Below are 22,918 nucleotides of genomic sequence, written 5' to 3'. Positions count from 1 at the left end.
TTGAAAGTAGATTCCAAGGCTTTTTCTAAGATATTGGCGACTAGGTTGGAGAAGGTGTTACCTCGAATTATTTCTGTGGATCAAACTGGATTTATTAAAAACCGGTACTCTTCTTTTAACATTAGGAGATTAATGAATATTGGGCATTCATGTAGTACTCCAGAATGTGTCATTTCATTAAATGCTGAGAAAGCATTTGACAGTTGAATGGCCATATTTATTTACTGTATTTGAGAAATTTAATTTTAGTTCGACATTTATATCTTGGGTTAAATTGATATATCATACCCCAGTAGCTTCGGTTAACACTAATAATCAAAGATCTCCCTTTTCTCGTTTATTTCAGGGCACTAGGCAAGGCTGTCCTCTTAGTCCATTACTATTTGATATTGCTCTGGAACCTTAAGCAATTGCTATTCGGGAATCACCTAATATTTTTGGTATTACCCGCAGGGAATGAGATACATAAACTATCATTACATGCAGATGATTTATTATTGTATATCTCTAATCCTGAGGAATCCATTCCCGCAGTTTTATCTTTGTTGGCTCAGTTTAGTAATTTTTCAGGTTACAAACTGAACCTTAATAAGAGCGAACTATTTCCTCTAAATACACACATCCCAATATATGGACGTTTACCTTTTAAATTGGTTACTGACTATTTTATATATTTAGGGGTCAAAATTACCAAAATACATATAGATTTATTTAAGGCCAACTTTTTACCTTTAATTGATGAAATTAAACAGTTATTTACTAATTGGTCGCCAATGTCTTTGTCATTGATAGACCGGATCAATGCTATCAAGATAATTATATTACCTAAATTTTTATATTTATTTCAAGTGGCATCAATTTTTATTCCGAAATCTTTTTTTGATAGTGTTGATTCTAAAATCTCCTCTTATATTTGGCAGAATAAAAATCCGAGACTAGGCAAAAAATACTTACATAAGTCTAAAAAGGAGGGTGGTCTGGCACTGCCAAATTTTAGATTTTATTATTGGGCAATTAATATTCGCTATTTGAAATTCTGGTTATGGGACTTAGATATAACATTAAGCTCTCATTGGATAAACCTTGAATGCAATTCGGTACAAGGGTTTTCACTGGGTTCTACTCTAGGGACTTCGCTTCCCTTTGCCCTTTTTAAATAGCATAAACAATTAGATAACCCAATAGTTAAATATACTTTACGAATATGGTTTCAATTTCAGAATTTTTTTTGGGTTAAATCAATTTATTCCAGCAAGTCCTATTATATCTAACTATTTTTTCTATCCCTCTATAATGGATCAAACTTATTTAATTTGGAAAACTAAAGGTATTTCATGATTTTGTGATTTATTTTTGGATAATTGTTTCATGTCATTTGAGCAATTATCTAACACATATAATTTACCTAGATCTCATTTCTTTAGATATTTACAGGTTAGAAACTTTTTAAATACCGTCCTTCCTACTTTCACAAACTTACACTCTACGGATAGTTTGGAAAAAATTTTAGACTTAAGTCCTTCTCGGAAAGGTGCAATAGCATCTATCTACAACATAATTATGAAAATTCATTCAGATGCATCTAATAAAATTAAAAACGATTGGGAAAGGGAACTTAAGCTTACCTTACCTATCGAAAAATGGCAAAAAAAATTTCAATTAGTTAATTCATCCTCTATATGTGCTAAACATTCATTGATACAGTTCAAAGTAGTTCATAGGTCTAAGGATAAATTAGCTCGTTATTATTCTCATATAAGTCCAGTGTGTGACAGATGTCATTCTGAGACCACTTCTTTAACTCATATGTTTTGGTCATGTTCTGCTTTGAAAAAATATTGGGTTGATATTATCTCAACTGTTTTGAATATTGATTTACAACCTCATCCTATTACAGCAATTTTTAGTTTACCAATGATAGAACCACACCATTTAACCTCTTCAGCACATTGGATGATTGCATTTCTCACATTAATGGCTAAAAGATCGATTTTGCTGAATTGGAAGGAGATTAATCCTCCCACTACACTTCATTGGTTCTCTCAAACTATGTTATGTTTAAACTTAGAAAAAATCAGAAGTGTTATATACGACCCTTCTATTAAATTTGATCAGACTTGGAGGCCTTTTAGTCAACACTTTCATATGATGTGATTTGACCTCTTTCCAAACCTATTCTTGTGTTAATATATGTAGGGAGGTTTGGAGCTGGTGACACTAATGGTCCTTTCTTTTTGATGCCATAAACAGTCCATCTTCTTCTCTTAGTTTTTTTTTCTGTTAGATTAGTATTGGTTAGGTTAGTTTTTCTTTTTGGGATATATATATATATATATATTTGTTTTTTTTCTTTTTTTTTGTCTTTTTCAATATGTTAATCCTTTTTTGTGAACTCTACATTTGTATTTGAACATCTTTGGGAGGTTTATTACCTTTGTACTAACTGAATATATAATTATATATGTTATCTATTAACAATGTAATCCCAACAATTGTGTAGCAATACTATGTATATCCACTACTTTGATATTAATAAACAGATTGAAAAAGAAAAGAAAGGCCTAGACAGAATAGATGTAGAAAGGATGTTTCCCATGGTGGGAGATTCTAGGATAAGACGGCACAGCCTCAGGATAGAGGAGCACCCTTTCAAAACAGGCACCACAGCCTACCATGCCTTGGCTATTCAAGTACTGGTCCAGATGGCTCTTAAATGTTGGAAGAATTTAATTTTTAATGTTATTGAGATACAGTGAGCCGCACTACTGAACAACCCCTGATTTAACCCTAGCCTAATCATGGGACAACTTACAATGACTAATTAACCTACCAACTGATACATCTTTGGACTGTGAGAGGAAATTGGGGGACCTGGAAGAAACCCACGTGACAATGGGGAGAACGTACAACCTCCTTACAGGCAGGCGGGAATTGAACGTCGCTGGTACTGTAACGTGTTGTGCTAACCACTATGCTACCGTGCTACCCTGCCACCACCACTTCACGCAGTGTTACAGGTTCCAACCTCCCACTTGGTGAAAAAAATCTTCTTCAACTTAAACCTGTGATCTCTGGTCTTAAGAAACTTCAGCAATGGGAAAAAGATTAGAAACATAGAAAATAGGTGCAGGAGTAAGCCATTTGGCCCTTTGAGCCTGCACCGCCATTCAGTATGATCATGGCTGATCATCCAACTCAGAACCCTGTACCTGCTTTCTCTCCATACCCCCTGATCCCTTTAGCCACAAGGGCCATATCTAACTTCCTCTTAAATGTAGCCAATGAACCGGCCTCAACTGTTTCCTGTGGCAGAGAATTCCACAGATTCACCACTCTCTGTGTGAAGAAGTTTTTCCTCATCTCGGTCCTAAAAAGCTTCCCCTTTATCCTTAAACTGTGACCCCTCGTTCTGGACTTCCCCAACATCGGAAACAATCTTCCTGCATCTAGCCTGTCCAATCCCTTTAGAATTTTATACATTTCAATAAGATCACCCCTCAATCTTCTAAATTCCAGTGAGTATAAGCCTAGTCGATCCAGTCTTTCTTCATCTGGAAGTCCTGCCATCCCAGGAATTGATCTGGTGAACCTTCTCTGTACTCCCTCTATGGCAAGAATGTCTTTCTTCAGATTAGGGGACCAAAACTGCACACAATATTCTAGGTGTGGTCTCACCAAGGCCTTGTACAACTGCAGTAGAACCTCCCTGCTCCTGTACTCAAATCCTTTTGCTATGAATACCAACATACCATTTGCCTTTTTCACCACCTGCTATACCTGCATGCCCACCTTCAATGACTGGTGTACAATGACACCCAGGTCTCGTTGCATCTCACCTTTTCCTGATCAGCCACCATTCAGATAATAATCTGTTTTCCTGTTCTTGCAACCAAAGTGGATAACCTCACATTTATCCACATTAAATTGCATCTGCCATGAATTTGCCCACTCACCTAACCTATCTAAGTCACCCTGCATCCTCTTAGCATCCTCCTCACAGCTAAGCCCAGCTTCATATCATCTGCAAACTTGGAGATGCTGCATTTAATTCCCTCGTCTAAATCATTAATATATATTGTAAACAACTGGGGTCCCAGCACTGAGCCTTGCGGTACCCCATTAGTCACTGCCTGCCATTCTGAAAAGGTCCCATTTACTCCCACTCTTTGCTTCCTGTCTGCCAACCAATTCTCTATCCACATCAATACCATACCCCCAATACCATGTGCTTTAAGTTTGCACACTAATCTCCTGTGTGGGACCTTGTCAAAAGCCTTTTGAAAATCTAAATATACCACATCCACTGGCTCTCCCCTATCCACTCTACTAGTTACATCTTCAAAAAATTCTATAAGATTCATCAGACATGATTTTCCTTTCACAAATCCATACTGACTTTGTCCGATGATTTCACTTTCCAAATGTGCTGTTATCACATCTTTGATAACCGACTCGAGCATTTTCCCCACCACCGATGTCAGACTAACCGATCTATAATTCCCCGGTTTCTCTCTCCCTCCTTTTTTAAAAAGTGGGGTTACATTAGCCACCCTCCAATCGTCAGGAACTAATCCAGAATCAAAGGAGTTCTGAAAAATTATCACTAATGCATCCACTATTTCTTGGGCTACTTCCTTAAGCACTCTGGGATGCAGACCATCTGGCCCTGGGGATTTATCTGCCTTTAATCCCTTCAATTTACCTAACACTACTTCCCTACTAACATGTATTTCCCTCAGTTCCTCCATCTCACTAGACCCTCGGTCCCTTACTGTTTCTGCAAGATTATTTATGTCCTCCTTAGTGAAGACAGAACCAAAGTAGTTATTCAATTGGTCTGCCATGTCTTTGTTCCCTATGATCAATTCACCTGTTTCTGACTGTAAAGGACCTACATTTGTCTTGACCAATCTTTTTCTTTTCACGTATCTATAAAAGCTTTTACAGTCAGTTTTTATGTTCCCTGCCAGCTTTCTCTCATAATCTTTTTTCCCTTTCCCTTTTCAAGCCCTTTGTCCTCCTCTACTGGTCTCTGAATTTCTCCCAGTCCTCAGGTGTGCCGTTTTTTTTTGCTAATTTATATGTTTCTTCTTTGGACTTGATACTATCCCTAATTTCCCTTGTCAGCTACGGGTGCACTACCTTCCCTGGTTTATTCTTTTGCGAAACTGGGATGAACAATTGTTGTAGTTCATCCATGCGATCTTTAAATACTTGCCATTGCATATCCACCGTCAACCCTTTAAGTATCATTTGCCAGTCTATCTTAGCTAATTCACGTCTCATATTTTCAAAGTTACCCTTCTTTAAGTTCAGAACCTTTGTTTCTGAATTAACTATGTCACTCTCCATCTTAATGAAGAATTCCACCATATTATGGTCACTCTTACCCAAGGGGCCTCGCACGACAAGATTGCTAACTAACCCTTCCTCATTGCTCAATACCCAGTCTAGAATGGCCTGCTCTCTAGTTGGTTCCTCGACATGTTGGTTCAGAAAACCATCCCGCATACATTCCAAGAAATCCTCTTCCTCAGCACCCTTACCAATTTAGTTCACCCAATCTATACGTAGATTGAAGTCACCCATTATAACTACTGTTCCTTTATTGTAAGCATTTCTAATTTCCTGTTTAATGCCATCCCCAACCTCAATACTACTGTTAGGTGGCCTGAACACAACTCCCACCAGCATTTTCTGCCCCTTCGTGTTATGCAGCTCTACCACATCCTCCAGGCTAATGTCCTTCCTTTCTATTGTGTTAATCTCCTCTCTAACCAGCAATGCTACCCCACCTCCTTTTCTTTCCTGTCTATCCCTCCTGAATATTGAATATCCCTGGATGTTGAGCTCCCATCCTTGGTCACCCTGCAGCCATGTCTCTGTGATCCCAACAATATCATATTCATTAATAACTATCTGCACATTCAATTCATCCACCTTGTTACGAATGCTCCTCGCATTGACACACAAAGCCTTCAAAGCCTGAAGTTTTACAACACTCTGAGCCCTTATACAATTATGTTGAAAAGTGGCTCTTTTTGCCCTGGATTTGCCTGCCTGCCACTTTTACTTTTCACCTTACTACTTTTTGCTTCTACCCTCATTTTACACCCCTGTCTCTGTGCACTTGTTCCCATCCCCCTGCCACATTAGTTTAAAGCCTCCTGAACAGCAGTAGCAAATGCTCCCCCTAGGACATTGGTTCCAGTCCAGCCCAGGTGCAGACTGTCCTATTTATACCGGTCCCACTGCCCCCAGAACTGGTTCCAATGCCCCAGAAATTTGAATCCCTCCCCCTTGCACCATTTTTCAAACCACGTATTCATCTGAAATATCCTCCTATTTCTACTCTGACTAGCACGTGGCACTGGTAGTAATCCAGAGATTATTACCTTTGTGGACCTACTTTTTAGTTTACCTCCTAACTCCCTAAATTCACCTTGTAGGACCTCATCCTGTTTTTTTACCTATATCGTTGGTACCTATGACCTTTTCTGACCTTCTACCCTACCTGTGCCTCTCATAATTTTGTATACCTTATTATAATCCCTCCTCAGCCTCCAGGAAATCAAACTCAGCCTTTCCAGTCTATCTTCACTACTGAAACACTACATCCCAGGCACTATTGTAGCAAGTCTTCTTTGCACCTTCTCCAGTGCAAACATGAACTTCCTATAATTTAGGGATCAGAACTGTGTGCATTACTCCAGCTGTGGTCTAACATATGTTTTAGAAAGTTATATCAAGATCTCACTGTTAGATCAAAAATAGATAGAAGCAGTGGTGATTCAAAGAAGTGGGGAATGAGAAGATGAGGTGCAGGAGGTCCATGTACTTATAAAGTATTAAAATGTTGTGGACTGGGACAGATATTAACCTATATGGCTAATGGAATGCTCACCTTTATATTGCTCGGGGCACTGTGATCAAAACTAGGCATTATTCCTTAGTAAGGTTATACTGGAGAGGAGAATGCAGAGTATACTTACCAGAATTGTACTTCACTACACAAACCTAGATTGTATTACCCACTCCCAAATTTAGGCAGTTGAGGGGTGTTAAATTTAAGTATTTTTTGATGTTAAGAGGAATTGATAGGGTAGATAAAGAGAAAGCATTTCTGGTAGTTGAAGAATCTGGGCTAAAGAACAGAACCTAGACAGTAAAGAAGTTAAATTAGAAAATGCTTCTACATGAGGTCAAAACAATAGCAGATGACAACTGATGCTTGGCTAATTCCGATTATAAGTTTTTAATGTTCAAGGACAATAAACAAAATAAAGAAATGGCAGATGCATGGAGTTAGGTCACGGATCATTTATAATTTACCTACATCCTTTGTAATGTATAAAGCAGTAGATCATTTCTACTGAAAATGTTTTCCACAAAGTAAAAAGATAAATTAAAAGGTGAAATCAAGATAATTTCTACAGCTCATTTTCAATGAGCATTTATTGCAAACAAGAATAGGAACAGCTAATTAGGTAAGTTTTTATATATATATATATATATATGTATGTGTGTATGTGCGTGTGTGCGCGCACAACACACACAAAATGCTGGTGGAACGCAGCAGGCCAGGCAGCATCTATAGGGAGAAGCACTGTCGACGTTTCGGCCGAGATCCTTCGTCAGGACTAACTGAAAGGAAAGATAGTAAGAGATTTGAAAGTAGGAGGGGGAGGTGAAAATTCTGGCTCTCAGCTCCACCCCACCCCCTCCGGTCTTCTCCTATCATTTTGCATTTTCCCCTCCCCCTCCTACTTTCACATCTCTTACTATCTTTCCTTTCAGTTAGTCCTGACGAAGGGTCTCGGCCCGAAACGTCAACAGTGCTTCTCCCTATAGATGCTGCCTGGCCTGCTGCGTTCCACCAGCATTTTTTGTGTGTGTTGCTTGAATTTCCAGCATCTGCAGATTTGTGTGTGTGTGTGTTTGGGGGGGGGGGTGAGAGGGGGAGAGGGGAGGGGGAGAGGGAGGGGGGAGGAGAGGGAGAGGGGGAGAGAGAGGGGAGGGGGAGGGGGAGGGGGGAGGGGGAGAGGGGAGGGGGAGAGGGGAGGGGGAGAGGGAGAGAGGGAGAGGGGGAGAGAGAGGGAGCAGGAGCGGGAGCGGGGGAGAGATAGATAGATATTTGGAACCTATACAAAAGTATGAATGGTCTGGCTCAGATCTAAACTCATTTTAAACTTTCACCGTTTGTATTAAAATCAGACATGAAATTTACACCCTTTTTAATGAAATCACCAAGGTCTCTCACTAGAACCACAAACTGCCTCATTTATGGAGAATTAATTTTTACTCAGGCAATACCAGAATGCTTTGGGTAATTAGTTCAAAGGAAACACATTGGTAATTTGCACAATGTTACCTCCATCATATGGAAAATGATGCTTCTGTGATATTCCATCATACAGTACAAGTGCAGTGTTGCTTTAGAGATCCAAATTTCAGCAATTATGTCACACATCATTACAAATAGCTCACAATGCATTTCAGAACTGTTATCATAATGACACACTAACATTAATTAGTAAAACTAAAAATTATTTTTAAAATTCTACATCTTCCCAAACAAAAAAAAATAGGATCACAACTAAATTGTGTAAATGTCTCTATGGGGAAGTAGACAGTTAAGTATTCTTAATTAAACTTGCTTTAATTTGGGAAGAATTGACATACCTTAATGTTTTGTCTGTTCCTACTGACAAAGCCAGTCTTCCAGATGGATGGACAGAAAATGATGACACATGGCCTCTGTTTAAACAAAGCAGTTAATTTAATATCACATCATCCTCAATTTCAAGTGCATACCTAGAAACTATCATCTCTATCCCTAGATAACTGCTCCCTCAGCACAGCCATCCCCAATTTTATCCCCTATAAAATCCCCATTTTATATATACCCTACATGCAAACAGACTCCCACAATATTACATTCAGAAGTCCAAAGTGCTTACACATGTTCTTTCCTACGAAAGGCAGACTGACTTCTCTCTCTCTATGTGATTGCTCTTTCGTATCAGTCTGAAATGTTTGTGTTTTTGATGCCATTCATTACAATTCTGTGGAGGTAGGGTTAACACATTGAATGATTTTTGGGTATTTTCTGGCTGATTTGATTTATGGAATTCCGTAAAAAAAAAAGAGAATTTGTTCATTGCCCAAGGATAGCTTGTATTGTGGCTTCTGAACACCACCTACTGGATGCACTGGAGTAATTTACTAAGGTTACACAGCACTTCCCACCCTCCACCATCAAAGAACAGGAGGGAGAATGCATGGGAGCATCGTTATCATGTCACCTACCCCTCTGCTTTAGAAACAAAAGGGCAAAATATGTGTGGATCCCTGGAACTTTGACATCAGCAAGCAAAAATTATGAGCACATTCTTCACATATTTGAAAACCTGCAGATACTGGAAATCTAAAGCAACACACACACAAAATGCTGGAGGAATTCAAAAGGCCAGGCAACATCTATGGAAAAGAGTAAATAGTCAATAATTTGGGCCGAGACCCTTCATCTTTTACTCTTTTTCAATAGATGCTGCCTGGCCTGCCAAGTTCCTTCAGCATCTTGTGTGTGTTGCTGAGCACTTACTTCCCCATTTTCCTCTCGCCCTTCTTGTAGCTAACGTTCATCAATCTCAGGTTTTGAAGTTGGCTAAAACTTACCGTAGATGTCGGATTATAAGCCGCTACTTTTTTCCCACATTTTGAACAGCTTTGAACACTGCGGCCTTTACTACGGTGCGGCTAATGCATGATTTTTTTTCATGCCGCCAAAAACATTTTGCCTCGTAACAGTAGACCAATAAAATTGATGAGTAGTTCACAGAGGTCCAATGAAATTGTACGATAAATCAAGCGCACTTTCACAATTAAATTATTGTAAATCAGTCATTTGTACTCACCCTCATCAACATGGAAAACACTCGAAGAAAAGCATTGTGCTGCCTTTATGGCAGTTATTTAGTTTATAATATTTTCGCTTAGTAATTCATTTTCTAGTTAAAGTTAGAAGTGTTTTAACTATATTTGTTTTCTGTACTACATCGCGGGATGCTATGACGTCACACCCGGTTTCGCTGCGTCTTGTGGGAAAAATGCCGTTTGCGATAAACGGGAAGGCGGGGGCGAGCACATTACGCGAGCGGCATTAGATCTGAGCGAACGCTACTTTTAAGTTAAAGGCGATCAATAACTTTTCCTGGTAGGCTGCAGTATATATATTTTTTACCAGTCGTTAGGAGATATTGGAATGTTGTTCAGTAAAAAAGTATACGCAACGTATATTTAAAAGTAGCCGCGTTACAGGCACGGTTCGAAAAAAAGCATTTGCAATATGTATTTGTTTATGTTACCATATGGATTTAATTAAAAGTTAAAAAATCCTCACGTGTAATATCTTTCTGTGTAAGTATCTCATATTACAACGTGGGACACCTGCGGCCGAAAATCCGGTGCAGCCTGTACAAGTACAAAATTGATTTTATTTCTAAAATTAGAGCCAGCGGCTTTTAATCAGGTGCGCTCTGTAGTGCGAAATCTACGGTAACTATATTAGCCCCTTAAGACAAACTTTCAGGAAAAAAAATGTTTATGGAATGTGGACATTACTGGCAATGGTTTCAAAATGCACATCCTTTGAAAAGGTGGCAGTGAGATCTTTTGATTCTGTCCCAAGGAACTCCCTGGGACTGATCTCCAAATACAACCTCCTTCTTTCACGTGAGGTCAGACTCCACCAGTCACCCCTTTTCTTTTGATGCCCATTTACTGCTCTTCTTTGATACCACACAATCCTTCGCTACACTGATAACAAAGTCCATTGCTACCAGCTCCCCACTAAATCCCACCCTGTCAATGGAGATCTACTAGGTACACTGAAAAATATGCAGAATTTATGATTTGAAATAGGACATGAACAAGAAAATGACATGTTAATTATTCATACTTATGAGCTTGAATAGACTTCAAACATTCCCATTTCTTTGTGTCCCACACACAGATGAGTCCATCTTCTGCTCCACTTAGTAAGTGTGTTTTCCCATAGAATTCCAAACAGGTTATTGTACCTTCAAATAACAGGACAAAATTAGTTCAATGCTGAGAGACACAATGCAATATAGAGGTCAATTTAATTACAAACAGGGCCCTTTCCTAACACTTTACATTAAACATGTTACAGTCTTAAAGAAATACAAACAACACACACAAAATGCTGGTGGAATGCAGCAGGCCAGGCAGCATCTATAGGAAGATGTACAGTTGACGTTTCGGACCTAGATCTCGGCCTGAAACGTTGGCTGTACATCTTCCTATAGATGCTGCCTGGCCTGCTGCGTTCCACCAGCATTTTGTGTGTGTTCTTTGAATTTCCAGCATCTGCAGATTTCCTCGTGTTTGCGGTCTTAAAGAAATGACAACTTTGGCAGCAAATATTTTTTAAAAATCAGTTTTACCTCATATACTATGAGTGCTCAAGCTAATTGGAAACAAACTCTATACGCAAGTTCCAAAGGACAATTCTCATTTTATGCAATCACCTGAACTTACCTGGAACAGCACATGAACACAGAGAGGTTAATCCATTTCAGAATACCTATTTCTGAAATGAAAAAGATAACTAATATTCTTGTTTCTCATTGCTCTCAATGATTCATGCTACCAGATGCATTTCTTTGAATGATTTTGAGGCCAGAATTGACTCAAATGAGATAAGCCCCACAGGTGTAACTCCCAGCTATCTCCTGTATACATATCTCTAGATGAAATACTAACTCATTTTTTATTGAGTACTGTATTATGCTGAGCTTAAATGGAATGCAAGAAGCAGTGTGCAGTAAGTTTAAAAACATGAAATTTATACATTTGTATAAATGTAGGCAGGGAATTAAAAGTTCCTCCAGGACAAGTTAAACAACAAGCAATCTAACAGCAGCACAAGAATAATACTATTAATTGTATTAATTTAATAGAATCCTAGAAAGATATGCTGGAAGGGCAAACACTGTGCCACGGGGAAACTTTAGTTGCTGTTAATGACCCAGACTACCCAAGGTGGTGAAAAAGTCATCAGCTGGAGGAGCTCAAGGCCCAGATTTTGGAACTTAAGCAACAGTTGATGTCACTAAGATTCATCTGTTAAGATGAGTATTTCAGGGATAGTGTGCTTCTGGGATGGTTACTCTGCAGTAGAGAAGAATGTAAGTGGAGTGAAGAGAGGAACAGCAGACAGAGAAGTAAGAGCTGGCAAGCAGTTCAGGAGATCATGCCACTTCCATAAGACATTTCATTATCTAAGGGGAGTTAGTTATCAATATTGACTGAGGAGGGATTGCCTCTGGGACTGCAGCCACAACAAGGACAGTGCATAGTGGGCAACTCCAGATGTACCAAAAGAGACGAGAAAACAATAGTTATGCTGCAGAGGATTGTACAGCTGGAGTAGCAGACATTTCTGCAGTTGCAAGGATAGTGTATTGCCTAGGTTAAGAACATAACTCAATAATTGCAGAATAGCCTGGAGGTCAAGATTCACCCATGACAAAAAAAAGATAAGCTCCTGCAAACAAACTTTAAGCAGGGGAGCATTAGATCTCCAAATGATTTCTTGAGCCAATGGGCATAGAAATAAGAGGATAATACAAATAAATGTACAGCTAAAGAAATTAAGCAAGAGTGAGTGTTTTAGATTTAAGGCATTGGGAACAGTTCTGAGAGAGATGGGATCTGTACAGGCTGGACAGATTCCATCTCAGTGGCCACTTTATTAAGTACACTTGTACACCACACATTAATGTAAATAACTAATCAGCTAATCGTGTGTCAGCAACTCACTGCATAAAAGCATGCAGACATGGTCAAGAGGTTCAGTTGTTGTTCAGACCAAACATCAGAATGGGGAAGAAATGTGATGTAAGTGATTTTGACTGTGGAATGATTATTGGTGCCAGATGGGGTGGTCTGAGTATCTAAAAAGCTGCTGATCTCCTCAGTTTTCAAGGACAACAGAGAATTCTGCAAACAAAAAAAAAATCCAGTGAGTGACAATTCTGTGGGTAAAAACACCTTGTTAATGGGAGGGATTAGAAGAGAATGGCCAGACTGGTTCAAGCTGACAGGAAGATGACAGTAACTCAAATAAACACTCGTTGCAACGAGAGTTTGCAGAAAAGCATCCCTGAGCACCCAATATGTTGAACCTTGAGGTGAATGGGCTACAACAGAAGAACACATCGGGTTCCAAGGTGTACCTAATAGTCACTGAATGTATTTTCCCAGTTCCCCTACACCACTTTACGTGTTCTTACAACATCAGTTCCACATCCACATTTGCTTTTCTCTTCCATTTCTCAGTAGCATTTCTCCACCATTGTCGAAAGGACTGTCAACCTCTATTCCATTTCTGCTCTCATCTCTCTCCTCCCACCATGAGCACGGATAAGATTATAAACACGAGAGATTCTGCAGATACTACGAATCCAGTGCAACACATACAAAATGCCTGAGGAACTCAGGTCAGGCAGCATCTATGGAAGAGAATAAACAGTTGACATTTCAGCAAAAGACCTTCATCAGGACACTCCCCTCTATAGATGCTGCCTCCCCTGCTGAGTTCCTCCAGCATTTATGTGTTACAAAAGATGGCCCTGCATGCATCTTCACCCCACCAACCTTCATATTCAAAGGATCATCCTTAAATTTCAGGTATTTACAATGTGAACTCCATCACTAGATACATTTTCCCTTCTCCTTTTTGCATTACAAAGGAACCATTCCCTAAAGAACAGCTTTGACCTCCACCCCCGCCAACATTTCACTGATTTTACCCATGCAGGAGACAACATATGCTTTCCCTCTTTCCTTCCCATTATCCAGACATCAAAGCACTCTTTCCAGGTGAAGCAGCAATTTACACAATTCTTCAGCTTAATACATAGCTACTGGCTGCTCTTGATGCAATCTCCTCTACATCGAGAAAATCAAATACAGATTGGCTGTCCATTCTGCAGAACATCGTGGTTTACTCAGTAAGGGTGACCCTGAACTTCCAGTTCCCTGTCACATTAATTCTCTATCTTTGCCTTTTAACACAGTTCCAACAAAGCTCATCATGAGAATTAGTGTCTTGTCTTTTGATTCTAGAATGTTACAGTCTTCAGAAATTGACAATAACTTCCAGTTTTTGATAATGAACCAATCATATAGCTCACATTTCCAGCATTCATATTTTTATCCTTCTCTTCCTTGCTGTGATATTTCAGACTTCATTGACCTCCTCGTGATTACCCTTCCTCTACACCAGGGTTCCCAAACCTTTTATTATGCCATGGGCCCCTATCATTATCTGAGGGATCCATGGACCCCAGGTTGGGAAAGCACTTCTCACAGGCCTTTACTACCTCTTTCAGCGGCCACAACTACTATTTGTATTTTGCAACTTCTCCTAGTCTTCAGTCTGACAAAGATGCTTCCATTTGCCTTCTTTCTCTCTTCACCACAACTTGCTTTACTTGTAATAATTTCCAATTCTGATAAAATGTAACTCAAAACACTGAATTTGGTTTTCCCCTTTCCGCAGTTGTTGCCTGACCTGAAGGAATGCTGAAGGAATGTTTCATCAGGGTTAAAACAAAACATCAAACTCTGAGACATCAAAGTCTTCAGATTTTTAAGGACCTCTTTCTCATCTCAAGTCTTTCTCTTACAACATTAAATGTACTAAAGTGTTATCTGCTGTAATCAGCAGCAAAAAAGCACTTAAATTAGAAACACTTATCCGATGTGTGTCGGCTGGTGTGGTAAACTGCATCCGGTGCTCCTGTTGTGGCCTTCTATATACTGGTGAGACCTCACGCAGACTGGGAGACTGTTTCGCTGAACACCTACACTCTGTCCACCAGAGAAAGCAGGATCACCCAGTGGCCACACATTTTAATTCCATGTCCCATTCCCATTCTGATATGTCTATCCATGGCCTTCTCTACTGTCAAGATGAAGCCACTCAGGTTGGAGGAACAACATCGTATATTCCGTCTGGGTAGTCTCCAACCTGATGGCATGAACATTGATTTCTCTAACTTCCGTTAATGCCCCTCCTCCCCTTCTTACCCAATCCCTGACATAGTTAGTTATTTGTTATTGTTTTCTCTCTCTCTGCCCATCACTCTGCCTGTTCTCCATCTCCCTCTGGTGCTTCCCCTGCCACTTTCTTTCTCCTGAGGCCTCCCGTCCCATGATCCTTTCCCTTCTCCAGCTCTGTATCACTTTTGCCAATCACCTTTCCAGCTCTTAGCTTCATCCCTCCCCCTCCGGTCTTCTCCTATCATTTCAGATTTCCCCCTCCCCCTCCTACTTTCAAATCTCTTACTATCTTTTCTTTCAGTTAGTCCTGACAAAGGGTCTCAGCCTAAAACGTCGACTGTACTTCTTCCTATAGATGCTGCCTGGCCTGCTGTGTTCCACCAGCATTTTGTGTGTTGCTTGAATTTCCAGCATCTGCAGATTTCCTCATGTATCCCATGAATGGGTGCTCCAAATGCAGTGTTAAAATTTACTACATTGAATGGCATAAATAAATTACCAGGAGTAGTTTCAGATATTAGTTCTTATAAATGTCAATGACCCAAGATGGCAATTTCATTGCTCTTTCCACAAATGTTTTCAAGTTTGCTACATGTATCCAACATTTTGGTTTTAATCATGTTTTATACAGTCTTTGTCAGCAAACTCTCCAACACCCCTCCTTCATCATATCCTTTGAGACTTCCGTAAATAAATCAAGACTCAATATGGTAATATACAGATGCCAGGGCTACTTCTCCAGATTGGTTTATACCATCAATAATTTCAACAGTCAATTCTTGATAACTCCCACTGAACTTTGGAAATAACAAAGCTTCCTGAACTACCCTTTCTACCATACCAGCCAATGGAAGTGTAAAGCATGAAAGCAAGATTTTACCTACCATTATGGTGTAACAGTGATCCTTGATCAATTTTCTTTTTCATGTTATACAACTGAATAGTTTCATCTCTACTACCCGTTGCCACGTATTGATCATTTACAGCCACAGTGGTTAAAGAGGCAATGTGAGCATGATGGGTAAAGTCAGCTTCAGGATCCCAACTCTAAAGGAACACACAGCATAAATGTACATCAACAATTTAACAAAAGTATTCAGCAATTCTTGACAACATCAGCAAGATATTTTTGTGTAATTTTACAATTATGTATATGGACTAAAGATGCATTTAATTAGTGAATTTGATTAAATCACAGAAGCTTTTGAAGAACCTTAACAGGGTGGATGTGGAGAAACAGCCCATATGGGTGGAGCTGAGAAACAGGAAAGGTATGACCACATTAATCGGGTTGTATTATAGACCACCCAATAGTCAGCGAGAATTGGAGGAGCAAATCTGCAGAGAGATAACAGACAATTGCAGGAAACAAAGTTGTGATCACACAAAATGCACTGTAGATGCTGTGATCACAGCCACACACACAACACGCTGGAGGAACTCAGCAGGTTGAGCAGCATCTGTGGAAACGAGCAGTCAATGTTTCGGGCCGAGACCTTTCGTCAGGACTGAAGAGGGAGGGGGCAGGGGCCCTATAAAGAAGGTGGGGGGAGGATGGGAAGGAGAAGGCTGGTAGGTGCCAGGTGAAAAACCAATAAGAGGAAAGATCAAGGGGTGGGGGAGGGGATAGGCAGGAAAGGTGAAGAAGGAATGTAAGAAGAAAGTACTGTGTAGTATAAGAAGGCAGAATCATGAGAGAGGTGATAGGCAGCTGGAGGAGGAGGCAGAGTGAAACTGGGACGGGGGAAGGGAGAGGGAGGGAATTACCAGAAGTTGGAGAATTCAATGTTCATGCCAAGGGGTTGGAGATGACCCAGACAGTATATGAGGTGTTGTTCCTCCAACCTGAGTTTGGCCTCATCATGACAGTAGAGGCGGCCATGTATGGACATATCCGAATGGGAATGTGAAACAAAGTGGGTGGCAACCGGGAGATCCTGTCTGTTGTGGCGGACGGAGCAGAGGTGTTTGACGAAGTGGTCCCCCAATCCGTGTCAGGTCACACCAATGTAGGGGAGGCCGCACTGGGAGCACTGGATGCAATAGATGACCCCAACAGACTCACAAGTGAAGTGTTGCCTCACCTGGAAGGAGTGTTTGGGGCCCTGAATTGTGTTAAGAGAGGAGGTGTAGGGACAGGTGTAGCACTTACGCTTACAGGGATGATAAAGTTGTGATAGTAGGGGATTTTAATATTCCACATATTGATTGGGACTCCCATACAGTTAAAGGTCTAGACAGGTTAGAGTTTGTAAAATGTGTTCAGGAAATTTTTAAAATCAATATATAGAGGTACCAACTAGAGAGGATGCAATATTAGATCTCCTATTAGGAAACAAGTTAGGACAGGTGACAGAAGTGTGTGCAGGGGAACACTTTGGTTCCAGTGATCATAACACCATTAGTTTCAACTTGATCATGGATGAAGATAGATCTGGTCCTCGGGTTGAGGTTCTAAACTGGAAAAAGGCCAAATTTGGAGAAAGGATCTAAAAAGCATGGATTGGGACAGGTTGTTCTCTGGCAAGGATGCCATTGGTATGTGGTAGGCCTTCAAAGGAGAAATTTTGAGTGTGCAGAGTTAGTATGTTCCTGTCAGGATTAAAGGCAAAGTGAATAAGAATAAGGAACCTTGGTTCTCAAGGATACTGGAACTCTGATAAAGAAGAGAGAGATGTATAACATGTATAGGAAACAGGGAACAAATAACGTGCTTGAGGAGTATAAAAAGTGCAAAAAAATACTTAAGAAAGAAATCAGGAGGGCTAAAAGAAGATATGAGGTAGCTTTGGCAGTCAAGGTGAAGGATAATCCAAAAAGCTTCTACGGGTATATTAAGAGCAAAAGGATAGTAAGGGATAAAATTGGTCCTCTTGAAGATCAGAGTGGTCAGCTATGTATGGAACCAAAAGAAATCAGGGAGATACTAAATGGGTTTTTTGCGTCTGTATTTACTAAGGAAACTGGCACAGAGTCAATGGAAATAAGGCAAACAATAGTGAGGTCATGGAACCTTTACAGATTGAAGAGGAGGAGGTGCTTGCTATCTTGAGGCAAATCAGAGTAGATAAATCCCCAGGACCTGACAGGGTATTCCCTCGGACCTTGAAGGAGACTAGCATTGAAATTGCAGGGGCCCTGGTAGATATGTTTAAAATGTCTGTATCTACGGGTGAGGTGCCGGAGGATTGGAGGATAGCTCATGTTGTTCTGTTGTTTAAAAAAGGCTCTAAAAGTAATCTGGGAAATTATAGGCCAGTAAGTTTGACGTTGGTAGTAGGTAAATTATTGGAAGTACTAAGAGATAGGATCTACAAGTATTTGGATAGACAGGGACTTATTAGGGAGAGTCAACATGGCTTTGTGCCTGGTAGGTCATGTTTAACAAATCTATCGAGTTTTTCAAGGAGGTTACCAGGAAAGTAGATGAAGGGAAGGCAGCAGGTGTTGTCTACATGGACTTCAGTAAGGCCTTTGACAAGGTCCCGCATGGGAGGTTAGTTAGGAAGATTCAGTCGCTAGGTATACATGGTGAGGTAGTAAATTGGATTAGACATTGGCTATATGGGAGAAGCCAAAGAGTGGTAGTGGAGGATTGCTTCTCTGATTGTGATTGCCTGTGACTAGTGGTGTGCCACAGGGATCAGTGCTGGGTCCATTGTTATTTGTCATCTACATCAATGATCTGGATGATAATGTGGTAAATTGGATCAGCAAATGTAGTGGACACTGCAGAGGGATTTGTATCAGTTGGAAAAATGGGCTGAAAAATGGCAGATGGAGTTTAATACAGACAAGTGTGAGGTATTGCACTTTGGAAGGAAAAAACAAGGTAGAACATACAAGGTAAATGGTAGGGCCCTGAGGAGTGCAGTAGAACAGAGGGATCTGGGAATCCAGATACAAAATTCCCTAAAAATGGCCCCACAGGTAGATAGGGTAGTAAAGAGAGCTTTTGGTACATTGGCCTTTATAAATCAAAGTATTGAGTATAAGAGTTGGAATGTAATGTTGAGGGTGTATAAGACATTGGTGAGACTGAATTTGGAGTATTGTGTGCAGTTTTGGTCACCGAATTACAGGAAGAATATTAATAAGGTTGAAGAGTGCAGAGAAGGTTTACAAGGATGTTGCCGGGACTTGAGAAACTGAGTTACAGAGAAAGGTTGAATAGGTTAGGACTTCATTCCCTGGAGCATAGAAGAATGAAGGGAGATTTGATAGAGGTATATAAAATTATGATGGGTATAGATAGAGTGAATGCAAGCAGGCTTTTTCCACTGAGGCTAAGGGAGAAAAAAACCAGAGGACATGGGTTAAGGGTGAAGGGGGAAAGCTTAAAGTGAACATTAGGGGGGGCTTCTTCACACAGAGAGTGGTGGGAGTGTGGAATGAGCTGCCAGATGAAGTGGTAAATGCAGGCTCACTTTTAACATTTAAGAAAAACTTGGACAGGTACATGGATGAGAGGGGTATGGAGGGATATGGTCCAGGTCCAGGTCAGTGGGACTAGGCAGAAAAATGGTTTAGCACAGCCAAGAAGAGCCAAAGGGCCTGTTTCTGTGCTGTAATGGAGAGGGCACCATCTCTGGTGGGAAAAATTAGAACTGAAAATTATTGTTTAAAGTAATGGGCTGTCCTTTTAAGAGAGTTAAAGTAAAAATTTATTTCTCAGGCACCAATGAATCTTTGCAACTGTCTTCCTTCAAACAAAAAAGGTGAGGGAAGAAGCAGAGCATTAATTTTTATTACTTAGGCAGAAGCAGATATATTTTTGATATAGGAGATGGGGTGAAAGGTTACCACAGTAACCAGAATGCAGAACTAAGCCATCATTTGATTACATGGTGGAACTGGCTGGAAGAGGTCTAATTTGTATGTTTATGTTGGCCCGTATCTACAGGAATTGATCAGATTGCAAGATAATGTTACTGAGACATTTACGACTCCAAGACTTCTCCCAGCCAGAAGAATCTAAAAAAAAATAGAGCAGCAAATTCAAACGTAAATGGGAGCAGAGAAACATGTGTCCATGAGACTCCGGCTGAAACCTCTACTCATGGCCCCTTCGGACAAGGACAAGGTTGGGAGGGATAGCAGCCTCCCCGCCACATCTGTGTCCAGTTTGACAGTTGGTACCCAAACATGAGCTGCTGGTAACCAGCCCTGCCTCACCTGTGTCCAGTCGGATAGCCGGTACCCGAACAAGATCTGCTGGTAACTACCACCAACCAGTACCAGCTGTCGACCCGCAGAATCCATGTTCAGCCAACGTCAAGAAAGACCCCACTAGGTCGGCGCGCAGAACTGACGTCAGCAGCTGTTCCGTTCAGGTCCCCGTAGCGCCTGAATGTTTGTTGTACTGTTTAGCGGTCGAGGCGATTGCGTGACGTGTGCCGTGGCTCTGGGTTACTTGGAGGGTGGGGCTGAACTTGGGGCCTCAGCCCAAACCGGTTGGTGAGGGAGCAGAGAACAGGCTGCGGTCAAAAGGCTGTGGTAGCTGTGTACGGACAGACGGACGGACAGAATGGCCACCCTGTGGATGGGAGACGTAAGTACGGCCCCGCTCCGGCGGAAGGGAGGGAGGATCCGGTGGTCGGTGATCCCGGGAGGGCCGTCTGATGTATTGGTGGGGTGACCACTGAGAGGGACTGATTCCCACAGTGAGGGTCGGGGGCTGGTGTGTTGGGGGTGTGACCCGCTGGAAGTGCCTGCCCGGGGTCCAGAGGACGGGATTTGCCTCCGGAGGGGCTGCCGATGTAGTCGGGGTTGGGTAAAGGAAGAGGAGGGGACCCCTGGGTGATCCAGTATTGGGAGTGTGAGAGGAGAGTGGGGGGAATCCTGGATGAGAGAGTTGGGGTGGGGTATCTCCCCGTGGGGGATTTTGGTGGATAACAACCATAGGGTTGTTATGTCCCTATGGGTGGACTCACTTACTGTGTGTGCGCCTCCCTCCTGTCCCCAGAGAGGCTGTCTAGTTTGGAAGGTGTGCGCCTACCTGATGGGAGATTATTCCCTGTGGGATAGCCTGCTGTTGATGGAGATCTTTCCCGAGAGAATCCGCCCACGTGGGGTGTATTTGCCCCCTGGGAGGACCAGCCTGATGTGTGTAGGTGTGGCCTCTGCTCTCTGAGAGGGGCCACTCAGGACAACATTAGTTTTTCTCATACCATTCAGTTATCTCTTATCCTTTGTGATTGACAATAACATGAAATACTGAAAGAAGTGTTGCCCTGTTGAGAAAGAGGACCCACATTTACACATATACCGTCCTGTCCTTGAAAATCCCAATCCACAATAGGACGACCAAGGCCGAAAGTTTGTTTCCGACGTGAACATGTGATTCATGCATTGGAACTGTGCTGCATGGATGGTATTTCTCTATTTACCCATATTGCAACAGGTTATATTTTTAAAGATAATTCATTGGTTTGTAAAGATTATGAAAACTAATAAAACTAGTTCAGTTACATTTTGATCATGTAATGCAGTGCAATAGTATACACCTCCAAATCCTGTACTGAAATTCCTGAATCAGAACAAATGGTGTTGGTATCCATTTCCTTTGCTGCCACTACAATCATCTATGGCTGAATCTCAAAATTATAAATTACTGTAACATTTTTCCTAGCTTTCAGTAAGGTTAGAGGTCATAACCACCACCCCAGCCCCATTCCACTGACTCTAGAAACAAGCAGACTGATTTTTTAAAAATCTATGTTCCAGTCATTCAAATGATTTGCATACCATTGTTGAACTTTATATTCATACTTAGTGCCTGTTGCGCCACTGGTGTTTAGGGAGCAGTGAAGGTCCTCCACCTCTGGCAGTGTTCAGGGCTTCATTCATCATGTCAGTAGCTCAGTTTTCACTACTGTTAGTAATGCAGGTTCTGGGTGGAGATTCAGGAATACTGTCATACGGCAATGTAGAAGGATTCTTCATTGTTGATTCTGTAATAATTTTGTTTTACCAGTCAGGGTTATTAGCCCTGAACCAAACCTGGAGGACTGGTGAACCACTCTTTGTCCGTCCTCTACCTTTGACCTGTTTGGCATGGCTGAGCCTTCCAAGAGCCAAAGTCAAGTCAAGAGAAATCACTTTTATTGTCATTTCGACCGTAACTGCTGGTACAGTACATAGCAAAAATGAGACAATGTTTTATCAGGACCACGGTGTTACATGACACAGTACAAAAACTAGACTGAACTACGTAAAAAAAAAAACATGGAGAAAGCTACACTAGACTACAGACCTACACAGGACTGCATAAAGTGCACAAAAACAGTGCAGGCATTACAATAAATAATAAACAGGACAATAGGGCAAGGTGTCAGTCCAGGCTCTGTGTATTGAGGAGTCTGATAGTTTGGGGGAAGAAACTGTTAAACATAGTCTGGTCGTGAGAGCCCGAATGTTTCGGTGCCTTTTCCCAGATGGCAGGAGGGAGAAGAGATTGTATGAGGGGTGCATGGGGTCCTTCATAATGATGTTACCTTTGCGGATGCAGCGTGTAGTGTAAATGTCTATGATGGTGGGAAGAGAGACCCCGATGATCTTCTCAGCGGACCTCACTATCCGCTGCAGGGTCTTGCGATCCAGGATGGTGCAATTTCCGAACCAGGCAATGATGCAGCTGCTCAGGATTCTCTCAATTCAACCCCTGTAGAACGTGATGAGGATGGGGGTGGGAGATGGACTTTCCTCAGCCTTCGCAGAAAGTGGAGACGCTGCTGGGCTTTCTTTGCTATGGAGCTGGTGTTGAGGGACCAGCTGAGATTCTCCACCAGGTGAACACCAAGAAATTTGGTGCTCTTAACGATCT

General features: G+C 41.3%; 2 protein-coding genes across 2 annotated transcripts in view; one reads left to right on the top strand and one right to left on the bottom strand.

Moving 5' to 3' along the window:
• Window positions 1-20,520, bottom strand: part of pak1ip1 (PAK1 interacting protein 1) — a 36,229-nt gene extending 15,709 nt beyond the window's left edge. The window contains exons 1-4 of the mRNA XM_073023874.1: window positions 20,269-20,520; window positions 15,978-16,140; window positions 10,961-11,081; window positions 8,683-8,757 (exon numbers count right to left, since the gene is read on the bottom strand). Coding sequence (XP_072879975.1) covers window positions 8,683-8,757; window positions 10,961-11,081; window positions 15,978-16,140; window positions 20,269-20,355 — 446 coding nt within the window. The 5' untranslated portion in view covers window positions 20,356-20,520. The remainder of the gene's footprint in view (window positions 1-8,682; window positions 8,758-10,960; window positions 11,082-15,977; window positions 16,141-20,268) is intronic.
• Window positions 20,506-22,918, top strand: part of trnau1apb (tRNA selenocysteine 1 associated protein 1b) — a 43,313-nt gene continuing 40,900 nt past the window's right edge. Inside the window, exon 1 of the mRNA XM_073023875.1 lies at window positions 20,506-20,644. Within this exon, the coding sequence (XP_072879976.1) occupies window positions 20,621-20,644 (24 nt within the window). The 5' untranslated portion in view covers window positions 20,506-20,620. The remainder of the gene's footprint in view (window positions 20,645-22,918) is intronic.

The sequence above is a fragment of the Hemitrygon akajei genome, chromosome 20 (assembly GCF_048418815.1).
Source record: "Hemitrygon akajei chromosome 20, sHemAka1.3, whole genome shotgun sequence".
NCBI classification, from domain to species: Eukaryota; Metazoa; Chordata; class Chondrichthyes; order Myliobatiformes; family Dasyatidae; genus Hemitrygon; species Hemitrygon akajei.
The sequence above is the reverse complement of the archived record's forward strand: the minus strand, read 5'-3'. Positions and strand labels throughout refer to the sequence as shown.